General features: G+C 29.8%; 1 protein-coding gene across 1 annotated transcript in view; it reads left to right on the top strand.

Annotated features, from left to right (window-relative positions):
• Window positions 1-22,872, top strand: part of myom3 (myomesin 3) — a 97,519-nt gene that overhangs the window by 47,500 nt on the left and 27,147 nt on the right. The window contains exons 13-16 of the mRNA XM_056475073.1: window positions 10,787-10,887; window positions 12,766-12,892; window positions 14,862-15,043; window positions 21,306-21,420. Coding sequence (XP_056331048.1) covers window positions 10,787-10,887; window positions 12,766-12,892; window positions 14,862-15,043; window positions 21,306-21,420 — 525 coding nt within the window. The remainder of the gene's footprint in view (window positions 1-10,786; window positions 10,888-12,765; window positions 12,893-14,861; window positions 15,044-21,305; window positions 21,421-22,872) is intronic.

Here is a 22,872-nt window from a genome sequence, read left to right as displayed (position 1 = left end):
TATTTTTGATTGTTTTCTCCATTTAATTAGACTGTGCTCTAGCGTGAACATGGCATTAGTGGTCTGATGAAAAAGTCACTGTTAGAGAAAGGGTTGTTTCATTGGGGAACTAATATTGATTTATAATGTATAGGATTAAAGCAGATACATGCTAACAAATGCAGCGTTTCATTTTTAAACTGCTGTATTGTTTATTCTGACACAGACCTGATAGGTTTAAATGACGTTAAATAGAGAATAAATAAATAAACAAATAAATAAATAGAGGCAAGAGAAAATAAATCAATTAAAAGAAATAAATATGAGGGAATAAATAAAAGAATTGAGAAAAGAGGGAGACAACAAATAAAAACATATGAGAAAAGAAATATATACATATAGAGAGAGAGTGAATAAAGAAAACTAAATAAAACAAGCTACACAAACAAGCTGAAAGGTAAATAAAATAATAATAATAAATTAATTAATAAATAAATATGAAAAAGTAATATAAAAATATAGGAGAGAGAATAAACAAAAAATAAGTCTGAGAAAAGAAAAATAAAATAAAGAGAATAGAGAGAATAAAGAGAATAAATAAATGAAATAAATAAAAATGAGAGAAATAAAAAAATGAAAAAATAGAGAGAATATATAAATAAATAAATAAATAAATGAATAAAAGATAATAAAAAATAATAAAAAAAATAAAAATGAGACGAAATGTAAAAATAGAAAAAATATTGAGAATAAATAAATAAATTAATAAATTAATTAAAAAATTAAAATGAGAAGAAATATAAAAATAGAAAAAATAAGAAATAAAAAAGAAATAAAATAAAAAAAATAGAAAAAATATTGAGAATAAATAAATAAATTAATAAATTAATAAAAAAACAATCAAGAAATAAAAATGAGAAGAAATAAAAAAAACGAGAAAATAGAGTTAATAAATAATACATAAAATATTAGAAAACAAATATAAAAATAGAGAAAATAGATAGAATAATAAATAAAAAAGCTACACAAACAAAACTGGATAAATAAATAAAACAAACTACACAAACAAAATGATAAACAAATAAATAAATATTTATTTATTTATTTATTTAGTAGTTTGTTTGTATAGCTTGTTTTATTTGCTTTATTTATTCTATTTATTTATTTATTTAAGCAAATAAAACAAGCTACACAAACAAACTACTAATAAATAAATAAATAAATAAATAAATAAATAAATAAATAAATACATAAATAAATAAATAAATAAATAAATAATATTAGAAAACAAATATAAAAATAGAGGAGAGAGAGAATAAATAAATTAAAATAAATATGAGAGAAGAAATATAAAAATAGAGAAAATAGAGAGAGTAAATAAATATCAGAGAAGGAATATAAAACAGAGAATAAATAAATATGAAAAATGAATATAAAAATAGAGAAGAGAAAGATTAAACAAAAAAATCTGAGAAAAGAAATATAAAATAAATAAAATAGAGGAGGGAATAAATAAATAAATAAATAAATAAAATGATAAAAGAAATATAAAAATAGATAAAACAGAGAGAATAAATAAATATAAGAAAACAAATATAAAAAGAGAAAATAGAGAGAAAAAATAAAACAAGCTACACAAACAAACTGAAAAATAAATAAATAAATATTAGAAAACAAATATAAAAATAGAGCAGAGAGAGAATAAATAAAGATAAATTTAAGAGAAGAAATATAAAAGTAAAGAAAATATAGAACGAATAAACAAATAAATATAAGAGTGGCACGGTGTCTCAGTGGTTAGCACTGTCACCTCACAGTAAGAAGGTCGCTGGTTCGAGTCCCAATTGGGTCAGTTGGGAGTTCTGTGTGGAGTTTGCATGTTGTCCCCGTGTTGGTGTGAGTTTCCTCCGCGTGCTCCGGTTTCCCCTACAATCCAAACACATGCGCTATGTGTGAATGATTGAGTATGGGTGTTTTCCAGTACTGGGTGAACGCTATGTAAAACACATGCTGGATAAGTTTGGTGACCCCTGATTAATAAAGGGACTAAGCCAAAAAGAATGAATAAATGAGTGAGTTAATTCATTAATAAATATGAGACAAGAAATGTAAGAATAGAATAGAGGGGAAAGAAAGAGTTAATCAGGCTTTGTGTAGTGTAGAGTGTGATGAGTGCACAGCGCCCTCTGATGGACACAATCCTCCACTACATCAGCCTCCAGTCTCCTTCTATTAACATCAGCAGAAAAACTGTGTGTTCGAGGGACAAGACGAGGTTATTTCACTCACGGGATGGTTCAGACTACATCTTGTCAATTCCAAACATTGATCTCTGAGCCTGTCACATGTGAGTCCCATGTTAATGAGACACACACACTCTCGCGGCTCCTGTCCAGCTTCATTAAAGAAGACCTATTTTCCCCCTTTTTACAAGATGTAAAATAAGTCTATGATGTCCCTAGAGTGTGAGTTTCAGCTCAAAATACCATCAAATTATGTTTTATAACTCTTAAAATCAACCCTTGTAGGCTTTGATCCTAGTTGTGCCAATTTGGTATGGAGCCAGATCAGTTTAAAAAAATAATACATTTACAAAATATGATTCCTACATCTACAACACAATTCACGTTCACAAAACTCAATTCGTAAATATTTAAATCCAATTTGTAAATTCAAAACACGCTTAAATATACAAATCCAATTCTTAATTTTAAAACACACTTAAATACAAAAGTCCAGTTCATAAATTCAAAAGACAATTTAAAAATACACAAATTCAATTTGTAAATTCAAAATACACTTAAAAATACACAAATCCAATTCAGAACATGATAAAAAAATACGTTTAAATACACAAATACAATTCGTAAATCCAAAAGATGTTTAAATACACAAATACAATTCGTAAATCCAAAACACGTTTGAATACACAAATACAATTCGTAAATCCAAAACACGTTTAAATACACAAATACAATTCGTAAATCCAAAACACGTTTAAATACACAAATACAATTTGTAAATCCAAAACACGTTTGAATACACAAATACAATTCGTAAATCCAAAACACGCTTAAATAAACAAATACAATTCGTAAATCCAAAACACGCTTAAATACACAAATACAATTCATAAATCCAAAACACGCTTAAGTACACAAATACAATTCGTAAATCCAAAACACGTTTAAATACACAAATACAATTCGTAAATCCAAAACACGCTTAAATACACAAATACAATTCGTAAATCCAAAACACGTTTAAATACACAAATACAATTCATAAATCTAAAACACGTTTAAATACACAAATGCAATTCATAAATCCAAAACACGTTTAAATACACAAATACAATTCATAAATCCAAAACACGTTTAAATACACAAATACAATTTGTAAATCCAAAACACGTTTAAATGCACAAATACGATTTGTGTATTCAAAACATGATTAAAAAATATACAAATCCAATTCGTAAATTTAAAACACGTTTAAATACACAAATTCAATTCAGAAATTCACACAACACGATTCATAAATACACATCCAGTTCGTAAACTCAAAACATGCTTAAATACAAAAGTCCAATTCGTAAATTCAAAACACGCTTAAAAATACACAAATACAATTCGTAAATCCAAAACACGTTTAAATACAAAATTCCAATTTGTAAATTCAAAACATGATATAAAAATACACATTCAATTCGTAAATCCAAAAAACGTTTAAATACACAAATACAATTCGTAAATCCAAAACACGTTTAAATACACAAATACAATTCGTAAATCCAAAACACGTTTAAATACACAAATACAATTCGTCAATCCAAAACACGTTTAAATACACAAATACAATTCGTAAATCCAAAACACGTTTAAATAAACAAATACAATTCGTAAATCCAAAACACGTATAAATACACAAATACAATTCGTAAATCCAAAACACGCTTAAATACACAAATACAATTCGTAAATCCAAAACACGTTTAAATACACAAATACAATTCGTAAATCCAAAACACGTTTAAATACACAAATACAATTCGTAAATCCAAAACACGTTTAAATACACAAATACAATTCGTAAATCCAAAACACGTTTAAATACACAAATACAATTCGTAAATCCAAAACACGCTTAAATACACAAATACAATTCATAAATCCAAAACACGTTTAAAAACACAAATACAATTCGTAAATCCAAAACACGTTTAAATACACAAATACACTTCATAAATCCAAAACACGTTTAAATACACAAATACAATTCATAAATCCAAAACAAGTTTAAATACACAAATACAATTCGTAAATCCAAAACACGTTTAAATACACAAATACAATTTGTGTATTCAAAACATGATTAAAAAATATACAAATACAATTCGTAAATTTAAAACACGTTTAAATACACAAATACAATTCATAAATACACATCCAGTTCGTAAACTCAAAACATGCTTAAATACAAAAGTCCAATTCGTAAATTCAAAACACGCTTAAAAATACACAAATACAATTTGTAAATTCAAAACACGCTTAAATACAAAATTCCAATTTGTAAATTCAAAACATGATATAAAAATATACATTCAATTCGTAAATCCAAAAAACGTTTAAATACACAAATACAATTCGTAAATCCAAAACACGTTTAAATACACAAATACAATTCGTAAATCCAAAACACGCTTAAATACACAAATACAATTCGTAAATCCAAAACACGTTTAAATACACAAATACAATTCGTAAATCCAAAACACGTTTAAATACACAAATACAATTCGTAAATCCAAAACCCGTTTAAATACACAAATACAATTCATAAATCCAAAACACGCTTAAATACACAAATACAATTCATAAATCCAAAACACGTTTAAATACACAAATACAATTCGTAAATCCAAAACACGTTTAAATACACAAATACAATTTGTGTATTCAAAACATGATTAAAAAATATACAAATACAATTCGTAAATTTAAAACACGTTTAAATACACAAATACAATTCATAAATACACATCCAGTTCGTAAACTCAAAACATGCTTAAATACAAAAGTCCAATTCGTAAATTCAAAACACGCTTAAAAATACACAAATACAATTTGTAAATTCAAAACACGCTTAAATACAAAATTCCAATTTGTAAATTCAAAACATGATATAAAAATATACATTCAATTCGTAAATCCAAAAAACGTTTAAATACACAAATACAATTCGTAAATCCAAAACACGTTTAAATACACAAATACAATTCGTAAATCCAAAACACGCTTAAATACACAAATACAATTCGTAAATCCAAAACACGTTTAAATACACAAATACAATTCGTAAATCCAAAACACGTTTAAATACACAATACAATTCGTAAATCCAAAACCCGTTTAAATACACAAATACAATTCATAAATCCAAAACACGCTTAAATACACAAATACAATTCATAAATCCAAAACACGTTTAAATACACAAATACAATTCGTAAATCCGAAAAATTTTTAAATACACAAATACAATTCGTAAATCCAAAACACGTTTAAATACACAAATACAATTCGTAAATCCAAAACACGTTTAAATACACAAATACAATTCATAAATCCAAAACACGTTTAAATACACAAATACAATTCATAAATCCAAAAAACGTTTAAATACACAAATACAATTCGTAAATCCAAAACACGTTTAAATACACAAATACAATTCATAAATCCAAAACACGTTTAAATACACAAATACAATTCGTAAATCCAAAACACGTTTAAATACACAAATACAATTCGTAAATCCAAAACACGTTTAAATACACAAATACAATTCGTAAATCCAAAACACGTTTAAATACACAAATACAATTCGTAAATCCAAAACACGTTTAAATACACAAATACAATTCGTAAATCCGAAAAATTTTTAAATACACAAATACAATTCGTAAATCCAAAACACGTTTAAATACACAAATACAATTCGTAAATCCAAAACACGTTTAAATACACAAATACAATTCATAAATCCAAAACACGTTTAAATACACAAATACAATTCATAAATCCAAAAAACGTTTAAATACACAAATACAATTCGTAAATCCAAAACACGTTTAAATACACAAATACAATTCATAAATCCAAAACACGTTTAAATACACAAATACAATTCGTAAATCCAAAACACGTTTAAATACACAAATACAATTCGTAAATCCAAAACACGTTTAAATACACAAATACAATTCATAAATCCAAAACACGTTTAAATACACAAATACAATTCGTAAATCCAAAACACGTTTAAATACACAAATACAATTCATAAATCCAAAACACGTTTAAATACACAAATACAATTCATAAATCCAAAACACGTTTAAATACACAAATACAATTCGTAAATCCAAAACACGTTTAAATACACAAATACAATTCATAAATCCAAAACACGTTTAAATGCACAAATACAATTTGTGTATTCAAAACATGATTAAAAAATATACAAATCCAATTCGTAAATTTAAAACACGTTTAAACACACAAATTCAATTCAGAAATTCACACAACACGATTCATAAATACACATCCAGTTCGTAAACTCAAAACATGCTTAAATACAAAAGTCCAATTCGTAAATTCAAAACACAATTCAGAAATATACAAATCCAATTTGAAAATTCAAAACATGATACCAAAAATACACAAGTTCAGTTCATCAATTCAAAACACGATTCGTAAATATACAAATTCAATTTGTAAATTCAAAATACGCTTAAATACACAAACCCAATTCAGAAATTCAAAACACGATACAAAAATACACAATCCAATTTGTTAATTCAAAACAAGCTTAAATACAAAAGTCTAATTCGTAAACTCAAAACACAATTTCAAAATTCACAAATCCAATTTTTGAAAAAAAAACTCAATTCACAAATATACAAATCCAATTCGTAAATTCAAAACATGCTTAAATACACATGCAAATCGTAAATTCAAAAGATGATATAAAAATACACAAAATCAATTCGTAAGTTCACACAACACGATTCATAATACGAAAATCCAATTCGTAAATTCAAAGCATGCTTAAAAAATACACATCCAAGTCTTAAATTCAAAACACAATACAAAAATACACAAATTCAATTTAGAAGTTCATACAACACGATTCATAAATACAAAAGTCCAATTCATAAATTCAAAACACAATTCAAAATATACACATCCAATTTGTATATTCAAAACACAATTCAGAAACACAAAAATTCAATTTGTAATTTCAAAAAATGATGCAAAAATACACATTCAATTCGTAAATTCCAAAAAATTATGCAAAAATACACAAATTCAATTCGTAATTCCAGAAATGATGCAAAAATACACAAATTAAATTCGTAAATTCCAACAATGATGCAAAAATACACATTCAATTCGTAAATTCCAAAAATGATGCAAAAATACACAAATTCAATTCGTAAATGCCAAAAATGATGCAAAAATACACAAATTCAATTCGTAATTCCAAAAATGATGCAAAAATACAAAAATTCAATTCGTAATTCCAAAAATGATGCAAAAATACACAAATTCAATTCGTAAATTCCAAAAATGATGCAAAAATACACAAATACAATTCGTAAATTCAAAACACGTTTTGTAAATTCACTAATTCAATTCAATTCACCTTTATTTGTATAGCGCTTTTACAATGTAAATTGTGTCAAAGCAACTTCACATAAAAGATAGTGTAGTTCAGTTTTTTCAAAGTTTAAGTTCAGTTCAGTTTATAATTCAATTAGTAAATTCAAAACATGATGCAAAAATACCCAAATACAATTCATTAATTCAAAAAATAATGCAAAAATACACAAATACAATTCATAAATTTAAAAAATAATGCAAAAATACACAAATACAATTCATAAATTTAAAAAATGATGCAAAAATACACAAATACAATTCATAAATTTAAAAAATTATGCAAAAATACCCAAATACAATTCATTAATTCAAAAAATAATGCAAAAATACACAAATACAATTCATAAATTTAAAAAATGATGCAAAAATACACAAATACAATTCATAAATTTAAAAAATGATGCAAAAATACACAAATACAATTCATAAATTTAAAAAATGATGCAAAAATACACAAATACAATTCATAAATTTAAAAAATGATGCAAAAATACACAAATACAATTCATAAATTTAAAAAATGATGCAAAAATACACAAATACAATTCATAAATTTAAAAAATGATGCAAAAATACCCAAATACAATTCATAAATTTAAAAAATGATGCAAAAATATACAAATACAATTCGTAAATTCAAAACATGATGCAAAAATACACAAATACAATTATAAATTAAAAAAAATGATGCAAAAATACCCAAATACAATTCATAAATTTAAAAAATGATGCAAAAATATACAAATACAATTCGTAAATTCAAACATGATGCAAAAATACACAAATACAATTATAAATTAAAAAAAATGATGCAAAAATACCCAAATACAATTCATAAATTTAAAAAATGATGCAAAAATATACAAATACAATTCGTAAATTCAAAACATGATGCAAAAATACACAATACAATTATAAATTAAAAAAAAATGATGCAAAAATACCCAAATACAATTCATAAATTTAAAAAATGATGCAAAAATATACAAATACAATTCGTAAATTCAAAACATGATGCAAAATACACAAATACAATTATAAATTAAAAAAAAATGATGCAAAAATACCCAAATACAATTCATAAATTTAAAAAATGATGCAAAAATATACAAATACAATTCGTAAATTCAAAACATGATGCAAAAATACACAAATACAATTATAAATTTTAAAAAAATGATGCAAAAATACACAAATACAATTCATAAATTCAAAACATGCTTAAATACAAAAGTCCAATTTGTGAATTCAAAACATGATTCCTAAATACACAAATTCAATTTGTAAATCAAAACATGATTCATAAAATTTGCAATTCACAAATCCAAAATTCGTTGGCGAAAATATTTATGATTTAATGTAAATGTGTAAATGTGAATTGTTCCTGTGCATGTATTAATTTTATTTTGTAAATGTTTTATTTTTGAGACTCATCTGGCTCCATATTTGGGTGACTGTCACTTTAAATTCAAAAAAGCCCGGAGCTGTTGTGTCAGCATAGTGGCAGATTCAAAAACAAGACTAACACCCCTTGCTAATTAGGGACAGATCACTAGTCACTAGTGGGCGAGGCTTTCCCTCTCTGATGACACGTACAAAGGGAGAATGTCAATCAAAGTGTTTCTGCAGACTGTCTTTATCAAGAGTGATTATAAAAATGTAATTGATTAATTTTTACCATTAGAGGCTGGTTATTTTCACACACTGCTGCCACACAACTGTGTTTAAACCCCTTATGAAAGTGATTTCTGCATAATAGGTGCCCTATAAAACACACAGTGAAATGTGCATGAATCTGCCCTCTGCTGGAGGCGCTGTGTCCTGCAGCTCTCAGATAAGCCTTTGATTTGATAAGAGGATTCAGGCAATGGTTAATCACGGGTCTAAAGGCTCTAAAAGGCCTGTTTTCCTAAATCCAATCCCAATTACGTGTGTGTCTAGGTGGCCACTTCTCATCACAGAAACACTGTGTTTATGGGATAAGCAGCTCTCAGGCCTAATGCTCCTCCATATAGACGTCAACCAGCAGATCAATGGGCTGGAGATAAACACCTCTCTCTGGATAAGCTTATTATTGGTTACTTCAGCTAGAATTCAAACCTGAAAGCAAGAAAAAACATTTACATGATGAAATAAACGTACAATAAAATTAGATCGAAAACAGAGACAATATTTTTGAAAAATCTGAATATTTAATACATTTTTTTTTGCTATTAAAATCTACTATAATTGCTAAAACTGAAAATAGAAAAACTCTAGACAAAATGAAAAATGAATAAAAATTCAATAATATTAGGAACTGAGTGAGAAAACTGAGTTTATGTTTTCAGATCTGCTCTTATTGGTACTATATTGCAGTAATACCTCAAGTTTCCCAAAGCTCTATGGTAGGGGCCTGTGAAGAAACTGCAGCTGTTTTTGCAATCAATTTTACAGCTTCATAAGCATATATACTCATCAAAGGTCACGTTACACAACATTATATTAACAGATACACATACTGAGACCAGCATAAAAGAAAATACAGTAACATTTTACAATAAGGTTGTATTATGATATTATGATTGATGATATTAATTGTGGAACCAACATCACTACTTGCTATACACTTTTATACACATATACACTTATTTAACAACACACTTTACATGCCAATTTGCACATAACAGCTGCACATATAACGTTGTATATAGTAATAAACATGTACATACACTTGTCAATCTGTATATTTGCATGCACTACTTCTATTTTTTTTTAAATATATTTATGATCTGTTTTTTTGTCCTGTCTCTGTAATCCTGTTGCACTGTAGAAGCTCTGTCACCAAAACAAATTCCTCGTATGTGTGAACATACCTGGCAATAAAGCTCTTTCTGATTCTGATTTCTGATTAGTTCATGTTAGTTGATGTATTACAAAAATACATTATTCATTCATCTTTGTTATGGTCACACTTTATTTTAATGTACAATTAATATTAATAACAAACTTCTAACTAAGATTTTTTTAGCTTAATAAACTACTAATTAGCTTCTTATTATTAGCAAGGTGCCTTTAAGTCTCTTTTTTGTACTTTAAAGTCTTTGTTAGGGGTGCCGCTGGCCGCTACCGGCCCTATTACAACATATTAAGAGTGTCACGGACGAAAGAGAAGAGCTGGGAGCTGGGAGGAGTAGGGCTGGTGGGGTGTCGCAGATGAAAGTGAAGAGGGGGGATTTTGGGATGTGGTTGTGGACGAGAGTGTATTGTATAATAGTATCTACACTGAAAAAAGTGTTGCATGCAAAACTGTTGCAAACAATTTATTTGTGTTGAATTTAAACAAACAAATTAATTTGAGCAATGTTCAACTTAATTTGTTTGTTTAAATTCAGCCCAAATAAATAGTTTACAACAACTTAACGTAAAAATATTGAGTAAATCCAAGGAATCATCCTTGAATAATTTTTTTCAGTGTATGGGGGCCCCAAAAGGATTTGGGCCCTTTGAATCGTCCTAACTTTCACCCCCCTTAACGGTGCCCCTGTGCGTTTTTTAGTAATTAGTAAGCTAAAGGTTGAGTTTCCCTGCTGAAAAAAACAGCTTAAACCAGCTTAGGCACTTTTTTACTAATTACTAAAACAAAAAAATAAATCTGTACTATATAAAATAATAATTCAAATAATCTACATTAAATAAGATTAGGAACTAAGAATTGTTATTTTTTTATAAATCTGAAATCTAGCATTTATAAGAATTGATAATAATTAAAACGTGCATCATTTTACTAAATACTGAAGCTGTGAGAAAAAAAGTATCAATTTTAGACACACTTTAAAAAAACTCAAAATAAAATGAACAAATTAAATAAAATTATATAGGCACACTTTAAAACAAATCTGAATAAATAAAACAATATTAAATAAGATCTTTTTTTTTAAAAACCTGAATATTAAATTGGATTTTTTTCTAGTCACAGGACTGAAAATATAATATAACTGTGAAGACACAAGCCCAGAATAAATGAAACATTCTATTAAATTAGATTAGGAGAAAATTAAGAAAATCATTCAATTCCGCTGTTAAGACACTGTAATTAATAATGTTTTATTAATCACTAAAACTGAAGGAAAAAGTATTAGAACTATATAGACACACTTAAAGTCAATAAAATAAACATTAATGAGCACAAATATTTATAAAAAAAAAAGTAATTTATATAAAATGGAAAAATATTAGATGATGATGCACTTTTAGAATGTAAATGACTAAAAGTAAAACTTACATTTAAAATTAAAATAAAAACAAATAAATGAATAAAAACATTGTTTTTATTAAAAACAAATGTGAAATATCTATTTATATATATATATATATATATATATATATATATATATATATATATATATATATATATATATATTCATTCATTCATTCATTTTCTTTTCGGCTTAGTCCCTTTATTAATCTGGGGTCGCCACAGCGGAATGAACCGCTAACTCATCCAGCATTTGTTTTATGCAGCGGATGCCCTTCCAGCTGCAACCTATCACTGGGAAACACATACACACTTATTCACACACACTACGGACAATTTGGCCTACACAATTCACCTGTACAGCGTGTTTTTGGACTGTGGGGGAAACCGGAGCACCCGCAGGAAACCCACACGAATGCAGGGAGAGCATGCAAACTCCACACAGAAATGCCAAATGACCCAGCCGAGGCTCGAACCAGTGACCTTATTGCTGTGAGGCATATATATGTATATATATATATATATATATATATATATATATATATATATATATATATATATATATATATATATATATATATATATATATATATATATATATATATATAAGCACAACAAAATTACTGTTCCTAAAATGAAAATCTACTTTTAATTAACTGATTCACATTAGGTTAAATTAAATCAACACTGAAAATGTACACTATTTTAGAGCCAGCTTTTATGTTAACTCTATACTTTATTTTTACAGCATTTTCTTTTCATTTTGTCTTGTATTTTAGTTTTCTCTTCAATCCTTTAAGCCATATTAATGTTTTTCTTTAGCTGACAGGTCTTCAGGAAGGACATTTTTACCAGTTTCGAGTTTTTGCAGCCAATATTATAGGAGTGGGCAAACCTTCTGAACCCAGTGAACTGCTCTTATGTGAGCCATGGACCATGCCTGAGCCGGGTAAGTCACACTCAGTTATGGACAATTTGACATGCTTTATGTTTTATAAATGACAGGTACATTCAAGGCTTCATCTGGAAATGTTGATTATGTGATTTGGTTTTCATTAATGCAAAAAAAAATTGATATCCACTCATATCACAGCATGTTCTTATACAGTAATCATTAATTTTGGGTTTCAGAGATGCATTTCTCACACTAGATTGACTCTGGCATTGAATAACAGGCTGTTCTTATGTTATTCATCTTTATATTTGATTAGACTAAAGCTATTTTCGCGCATTATTCCACTGACAGCATATTCATTTAATAAGAACTTGGATAAATTGCTTGTCTTGTTTGTGATTTCTCATATACAAAATACTATAGTAATTTATAGTAAATACTGCAGTGTTTTTGAACCATACAGTATGGTAACACAACTAATATAGTAATTGATCTGTTGTGGAGATTCTATAGTTGCTATGGTAACACAACTGTAGTAATTGATCTGTTGTGGTGATTCTATAGTTGCTATGGTAACACAACTGTAGTAGTTGATCTGTCGTGTTGATTCTATAGTTGTTATGGTAACACAACTGTAGTAATTGATCTGTTGTGGTGATTCTAAAGTTCCTATGGTAACACAACTACTATAGTAATTGATCTGCTGTGGTGATAAAATAGTTGCTATGGTAACACTAGTAATTGATCTGCTGTGGTGATTCTATAGTTGCTATGGTAACACAACTGTAGTAATTGATCTGTTGTGGTGATTCTAAAGTTCCTATGGTAACACAACTACTATAGTAATTGATCTGCTGTGGTGATAAAATAGTTGCTATGGTAACACTAGTAATTGATCTGCTGTGGTGATTCTATAGTTGCTATGGTAACACATCAACTGTAGTAATTGATCTGTTGTGTTGATTCTATAGTTGCTATGGTAACACAACTGTGGTAATTTATCTGTTGTGGTGATTCTATAGTTGCTATGGGAACACACCAAAGATAGTAATTGATCTGTTGTGGTGATTCTATAGTTGCCATGGTAACACAACTACTATAGTAATTGATCTGCTGTGGTGATTCTATAGTTGCTATGGTAACACATCAACTATAGTAATTGATCTGTTGTGGCAATTCTATAGTTGCTGTGGTAACACAACTAAAGTAATTGATCTGTTGTGGTGATTCTATAGTTGCTATGGTAACACATCAACTATAGTATTTGATCTCTTGTGGCGATTCTATAGTTGCTGTGGTAACACAACTAAAGTAATTGATCTGTTGTGGTGATTCTATAGTTGCTATGGTAACACAACTGTGGTAATTTATCTGTTGTGGTGATTCTATAGTTGCCATGGTAACACAACAACTATAGTAATTGATCTGTTGTGGTGATTCTATAGTTGCTATAGTAACACAACTGTAGTCGTTGATCTGTTGTGGTGATTCTATAGTTCCTATGGTAATACAACTATAGTAATTGACCTGTGGTGGTGATTCTGTAGTTGCTATGGTAACACAGCAACTATAGTAAAATAAACAAATGGCTATAAACTATTGGGCAAAGTATACTATAATACACCACAGTTTACTGTAGTAAAAAAAGTGTACTACAGTATTTATTACACATGATCAGATTAGATTTCATTCATTAACAGAGTATTGTATATACTATATTATATACAGTATAATACATTTTACTAGTCTATGGTTAAAAAACAATAGCATTTACTTACTAGAAAATACTATAGTTTTTTTTTAAAGTGGGCACATCTATGTTAGATGATAAGCACAGCTCATATGAAGAGCTGTAAATATAAGAGTAATAAATAATCACAATAACAAATATTGACAAAAGGTTGCAAAAGATATAGCAACACGGATAAACAGTGATGCTGGATATCAGTGTGTAATAATGATATATAATATCATATTGATATAATAATCATATGTCTATAAACAAATCGTTGGTTTCTTGCAGGCTGTCCGTATGATCTGGAGTTTAGAGAAGTGAGGAGTGACTCTCTGGTGCTGCTGTGGGCGGAGCCTCTGTACAAGGGCCAATCAGAGATCAGTGGCTATATAGTGGAGATCAGTGAGGGGGCGGAGTCTGAGGATTGGACCCGTGTGACAAGCGAACTGGTGACAGAAACTCACTTAAAGGTCTGTTTTTCCCTTCTGTTAAGGTTGCAGTACATTTAGGAAGGGTGTGAAGTTTAGAATTTAATCATATGAATTGATGTGCAGTCTAAGTTTGTTAGTTCACAACAGCGAACTTTATAGAATTTTAAACTACATTAAAATGAGCTTTACATTGTAACAAAGATAGGAATTAAATTTTGTTTGGCACACAAATATAGACTGCAGATTTGCATACAGGGCTTGACATTAACACCCGCCAAATCTGGGTAGATTTGAGCGGTGGCGGGCAAGACTGACACTCCCACTAGCCACTTTGGCTGGTTAAAAATAATTTTCCCAGATAATAATAATTAAAAGCAGGGTTCGACAATAAGGATGGTCCAATATGCATGCAAAGGCGATCTTAGAATTGAGAAGCAACAAGACTGACAAAAATAATTGCGTTTGCGCAAGCAATAGAAAGCAGGTGAACACCAAATGAGAGGATAATCACTCGCGCTAACAGCTGAGGTGATGAGCGCGACTGTTTAAAACGCGTGCGCGCTCTCGTTTCCTTGCATGAAGCAACTGTGTCTAGAAACACAACTGATGTGATCGGGTCTCTTTCAAATAGACTAGACAAAAAGTGATGAACATGCACACACAGTCTTGCTGCTTTCAAGAGCTCCAGATTTGTCTTTTTGTAAGCAGCTCCAGTTATTTTTGCTTTAACCATTCCTTGAACAGATTATTTATGGGTCTAAAGTTAACTCTGTGTGTGTGTGATCATCCTTTCATTATCACACAGTGTGTTTTTTACCTTTCTTTTGCGTTAATATGGTTTATTTCTCATTACAATAACATTGCTTTAATGGGAGATTAACTCCATATTTATGTGTAGTTAACTGGTGAGCTGAGACCGTTAGCCAGGACAGATGACTGTGCATATGTTTTGTTAAATAAAATTGTAGTATACAGCTATATTTAGCTTGTTTTGAAACATTTAAAATTTGTGGCTAAGAAATAATGAATTATTTATGTTTGGTGTGGTCAGAGATAAATTTGGTAAATCCTTAATTTTGAGCTCTGAAAATTATGTGAAATAAAAACTAATTGTAATACTATGAAACCATCACCCATTAGCTCATGATTATTCAGCCTGATCTCATGAGAAAACGTAAGTGTTTTACGTAAGTGGCTAATTCGTACAAATTCATACGAGTTCAGTCGTACGAAATTGTACGATTTTAAAAAGGAGGCGTGGCACCTAACCCCACCCCTAAACCCAACCGTCATTGGCGCATGAGCAAATCGTACTAAATTGTACGAATTAGATCGTACGAATTCCCACGAATTAGCCACTAAATCAAAAAGTTACGAATTGCCGTGAGATTGTGTTGGATTATTGAGCAGCTCATACACGACACACAAAAAGTGAAATGGATGAGGAGGCATGTGGAGATAACGCAAAATCTAAATCAAGCAATTTTAGCATGTCAGAGTCATATTTATGTGTATAAAATATATTTTCCCAACAACAAAATTGTGGCTAGTGAAAATGGTGAGTGGCTAGTAATGTTGGAAAACTAGCCACAGTGGCTGGTGATCAAAAAAAGTGCATAATATGTGGTTATCACAGGTAATCCATAATAGACACAGAATAGAAAACCCGCAACACAGGCACGCTCGTGTCTGGATCCACAAGTATCGCTTTGACAGCCGAGAGGAGAAGTTACCTCATGAACACCCTAGCAGGTCAAACGTCCAAAGTGAGAGAGAGAGAGAGAGGGGCAGAGATGGAGTTTTACAGCATTTCTCTTTAGTAGTGAAATAATAATAATACATTTTATTTATAATCCGCTTTTCTCAGTCCCAAAGCGCTAACAGAGATACAAGGCAAACAAAGCAGACCAATAAAAACAGTCAAAAAATAAAAAGACCACAATAAAATATGAACGATTAATACAATTGGATGATAAAATTAGCAAAAATAATCAATCTAAGTTAAAAGCAATGGTAAAAAGGTGAGTCTTGCGAAGTTTCTTAAAACATTCCAGAGAAACAGAGTTCCTGATGCTGCTGGGTAGGCCATTACCTAAATTAGGCGCACTCTACGAAAAAGCAAGACCACCCTCAGTCTTCAGTTTACAGTGTGGCTGATACAGCATGATTGCAGATGAAGAACGAAGACTGCGGGTGGGAGTGGCCAGAGTTACCAGGTCACAAATGTAGTCAGGTGCTAGCCCATGCACTGCTTTGTATGAAGTAGCGGCTCATGTGCTGTGCCTTCTTCAGTGTCAATGAAAGACTTTCCAGCAAACTCACAAGCAGTTGAACTGTGCATAATTATCTACCTTTATGTAGTAGGAGCGTTTTATTTACTCGCCCTCGCCTCCTTCGCCATAATATTGTACTGCGACATTGTGCATAGGAGATAAATGATGTCAATACGTAATAACCGGTTATGATCTATTACTGAACCAATGTCGAATTGTCCTTATCTGCACTGAGGTGCACCGAAGAAACAATTCATTTTGAAACCCCTAGTATATATATATATATATATATATATATATATATATATATATATATATATCTATATATATATATATATATATATAGGAATAAAACTGTAAAGATAGGTGTGTAATCAGATCATAGATGGGTTAAAAATGTAAAGTTTGTGCTGTGCAATCAGAATATAAACATGAATAAAAGTGTACCATTTGATGTATGTAATCTTAATATAGACTGCAATAAAACCGTAAAGTTGGACTATGTAATCTGAAATTTAGATTGCAATAAAACTGTAAATTTTGGTGTGTAATCAGCATATAAATGAGAAAAGTTATGTATGTAAGCAGAAAATAGAGAGGAATAAATATGTATCATTTGATGTGTGTAATCCTATGAAAGATTGCTATAAAACCGTAAAGTTTGACTATGTAATCAGAATATAGATTGGAAAAAAAGTGTAAAGTTTGGAGTTTGTAATCGCAATATAGATTGGAATAAAGTATGTGAGGATATGTTTAAAAAAATAGATGGAGGAAAAAAAACTAATGTTTGTAAAGTTGAATATAATCAAAGTATAGATGGGAATAAAATAGTATTGTTTGCCATATGTACTAAGTATATAGATTGTAATAAAACTGTTAAGTTTGGTGTGTAATCAGATTATAGGTGGGGGGGGGGGAATGTAAGTTTGTTGTGTGTAATCAGAATATAGACAGGAATAATATTGTATCGTTTGATCTGTGTAATCTCACTACAGATTTCAAAATAATCATAATATTTGACATATGTAATCAGAATAAAGGTTGAACTAAATCTGAAAAGTTGGAATATGAAATCAGATTATAGATTGGAATAAAGTTAAGTGTGTAATCAGATTATAGATTGGAATAAAGTTAAGCGTGTAATCAGATTATAGATTGGAATAAAGTTAAGTGTGTAATCAGATTATAGATTGGAATAAAGTTAAGTGTGTAATCAGATTATAGATTGGAATAAAGTTAAGTGTGTAATCAGATTATAGATTGGAATAAAGTTAAGTGTGTAATCAGATTATAGATTGGAATAAAGTTAAGTGTGTAATCAGATTATAGATTGGAATAAAGTTAAGCGTGTAATCAGATTATAGATTGGAATAAAGTTAAGCGTGTAATCAGATTATAGATTGGAATAAAGTTAAGCGTGTAATCAGATTATAGATTGGAATAAAGTTAAGCGTGTAATCAGATTATAGATTGGAATAAAGTTAAGCATGTAATCTGATTATAGATTGGAATAAAGTTAAGTGTGTAATCAGATTATAGATTGGAATAAAGTTAAGTGTGTAATCAGATTATAGATTGGAATAAAGTTAAGCGTGTAATCAGATTATAGATTGGAATAAAGTTAAGCGTGTAATCAGATTATAGATTGGAATAAAGTTAAGCGTGTAATCGTATTATAGATTGGAATAAAGTTAAGCGTGTAATCAGATTATAGATTGGAATAAAATTAAGCGTGTAATCAGATTATAGATTGGAATAAAGTTAAGCGTGTAATCAGATTATAGATTGGAATAAAGTTAAGCGTGTAATCTGATTATAGATTGGAATAAAGTTAAGCGTGTAATCTGATTATAGATTGGAATAAAGTTAAGTGTGTAATCAGATTATAGATTGGAATAAAGTTAAGCGTGTAATCTGATTATAGATTGGAATAAAGTTAAGTGTGTAATCAGATTATAGATTGGAATAAAGTTAAGTGTGTAATCAGATTATAGATTGGAATAAAGTTAAGCGTGTAATCAGATTATAGATTGGAATAAAGTTAAGCGTGTAATCAGATTATAGATTGGAATAAAGTTAAGCGTGTAATCAGATTATAGATTGGAATAAAGTTAAGCGTGTAATCAGATTATAGATTGGAATAAAGTTAAGCGTGTAATCGTATTATAGATTGGAATAAAGTTAAGCGTGTAATCAGATTATAGATTGGAATAAAATTAAGCGTGTAATCAGATTATAGATTGGAATAAAGTTAAGCGTGTAATCAGATTATAGATTGGAATAAAGTTAAGCGTGTAATCTGATTATAGATTGGAATAAAGTTAAGCGTGTAATCTGATTATAGATTGGAATAAAGTTAAGTGTGTAATCAGATTATAGATTGGAATAAAGTTAAGCGTGTAATCTGATTATAGATTGGAATAAAGTTAAGCGTGTAATCTGATTATAGATTGAAATAAAGTTAAGCGTGTAATCTGATTATAGATTGGAATAAAGTTAAGTGTGTAATCTGATTATAGATTGGAATAAAGTTAAGCGTGTAATCTGATTATAGATTGGAATAAAGTTAAGTGTGTAATCTGATTATAGATTGGAATAAAGTTAAGTGTGTAATCTGATTATAGATTGGAATAAAGTTAAGCGTGTAATCGGATTATAGATTGGAATAAAGTTAAGCGTGTAATCTGATTATAGATTGGAATAAAGTTAAGTGTGTAATCTGAATATAGATTGGAATAAAGCTAAGTGTGTAATCTGAATATAGATTGGAATAAAGCTAAGTGTGTAATCAGATTATAGATTGGAATAAAGTTAAGCGTGTAATCTGATTATAGATTGGAATAAAGTTAAGTGTGTAATCTGAATATAGATTGGAATAAAGCTAAGTGTGTAATCAGATTATAGATAGGTTAAAAATGTGCTCAGAATATATACAGGGAAATATTGTAGTTAAAGCAGCAGAAAGATGGAATAAAATACCAGTGTATATCAGAGAGAGCAGCATGTTTAATCATTTTAAAATTGTTCTTAAAATTTGGCTTAAACTAAATCAGATATGCAGCCACTGATTTGATATTGTTTTATTGACAATGATGTATTGTATGTATTGTACTGTAAGTGTATACTGTATTATTTTTTACTGTTAAAACTTCGTGCCCAGGGACTGCAGATGTAAATTAGCTTCATAGCTAACTCTGGCACAACATGTCATGTTGCACATTGTCCCTGTATAAATAAATAAAAAAATAAAATAAAATAAAAGTGTAAAGTTTGGCATATTTAGTCAGATTAGAAATATATTAAAAAACAAAACTGGTGTATATAATCTAAGTATAAACAGTATTAAACAGTAATAAACAGTATTGTTTGGCATAAGCAATAAGTATATATATTTGGAGTAAAACTGTAAAGTTTGTTGTGTGTAATCAGAATATAGACAGGAATGAAATTGTATCGTTTGATCTGTGTAATCTTAATATAGATTTCAATATAATCATAATGTTTGACATATGTAATCAGAATAAAGATTGAAATAAAACTGTGAAGTTTGAATATGAAATCTGAATATAGATTGGAATAGAAGTGTGAAGTTTTAACAAAACAGACTGAAATAAAAGTGTAAAGTTTGCCATATTTAATCAGATTAGAAATACGAAAAACAAATTGGTGTATATAATCAAAGTATAAATAAACAGTATTGTTTGGCATAAGCAGTAAGTATATAGATTTGGAGTAAAACTGTAAAGTTTGGTGTGTGTAAACAGAATATAGATACAGTTTTATAATAGACACCTTTCTATTCTTAAATGTCAATAAAAGTCTTTTCATTAGTCTGAAAAAGAGAGATTACTTAAGTAGCCCAAAATCTCTAAATTGACGAGCATGTGAAAAACAACCCCTTCTTGGATTGCAAATATCACCTTAATTCACCATGTATTAGTTACATTTACTGTTTATTTACATTCATCTATTCCAGCAAAAGCTTTGATTGATGACTGAGCTGTTTTTGTGTGACTGATGGTCAGGTGTGTGATCTGCGCGCGGGTCAGATGTACCGTCTGCGTGTGTGCGCTGTTAATGATGCTGGAGTCGGCATGTGTTCAGTCCCGTCTGAGCCCGTCACAGCACACACTAAAGCAGGTCAGATCTGCATGATGATTACATGATCTCCGTTTACAGACAACTGTTTTAACTTTACACTGTGAAAAAAATATATGACAAAATGTTTTTAAGTTACTTTAAAGGGGACCTATTATGCAGAAATCACTTTTATAAGAGGCTTAAACATAGTTGTGTGTGAGCAGTGTGTGAAAATAACCAGCTTCTAATAGTATAAATGTATTCATTGTATTTTTATAATCACTCTTGATATAAACAGTCTGCAGAAACACTTTGATTGGCATTCTCCCTTTGTACGTGTCATCAGAGGAGGAAAGCCCCACCCACTAGTGACCATCTCTCCCTCATTAATTCAATTCAATTCAGCTTTATTTGTATAGCGCTTATACAATGTAGATTGTGTCAAAGCAGCTTCACATAAAAGGTCACAGTAAATAGGAACAGTGTAGTTCAGTTTGTAGTGTTCAAGTTCAGTTCAGTTCAGCTCAGTTCAGTGTGGTTTAATAATCACTACTGAGAGTCCAAACACTGAAGAGCAAATCCAACGATGCTCAGCTCTACAGATCCTGAACCATGCAAGCCAGTGGCGACAGCGGAGAGGGAAAAAAAACTTCACTAAAGGCAGAAGTGAAGAAAAAAAACCTTGAGAGACACCAGACTCAGTTGGGCACGACCATTTTAATTTCTCCGCTGGCCAAACGTCTTGTGCAGAGCTGCAGTCTCAGTGGCGGAGGCTGGAAGCTGGCCTCAGCGAAGACTCGTCTGTCTCTGGAGCGTCATAGGAAACAGTCTCATGTTCTCCACTCCTCCATGACCACCACAGTAGTTGTTCAGGATTCGGCCAGGTCCAGGATATGGAAACCTTGGGATCATCTCGTCGTTGGTCTTGGATCGAATCAGTGACTCTGCATAGTCTGGGGGCCTCGGGAAGAGTATCCCCAGGTGGAAATGGAGAATAAAGAAAATAATTAGCGTAGCTGATGTTCACAGTGTATATCAGCAAGATGCATAACCTGTGTGGAAGCCCCCTAAGTGGTGCACTAAGTGTATGCTTTACTGAACAGATAGGTCTTTAATCTAGTTTTGAATTGGGAGAGTGTGTCTGAGCCTCGGACGTTATCAGGAAGGCTATTCCAGAGTTTAGGAGCTATAAATGAGAAGGCTCGACCTCCTTTACTCGACTTTGCTATTCTAGGTACTACCAGAAGCCCTGAGTTTTGAGATCTTAAAGAGCGAGTTGGATTGTAGCGAGACAGAAGATTGGTTAGATAAACAGGAGCTAGATTATTTAAAGCTTTATATGTAAGAAGCAATATTTTAAATTCAATACGAAACTTAACAGGCAGCCAGTGTAAGGAGGATAAAATTGGGGTGATGTGATCAAATTTTCTAGACCTGGTAAGAACTCTGGCAGCTGCATTTTGTACTAATTGAAGTTTGTTAATAGAGGATGCTGGGCAGCCAGCAAACAGA

This window comes from Danio aesculapii, chromosome 16, assembly GCF_903798145.1.
Source record: "Danio aesculapii chromosome 16, fDanAes4.1, whole genome shotgun sequence".
Lineage (NCBI taxonomy): Eukaryota > Metazoa > Chordata > Actinopteri > Cypriniformes > Danionidae > Danio > Danio aesculapii.
Note: the sequence above shows the minus strand (reverse complement) of the source record. Positions and strands in the feature narration are given on the sequence as shown.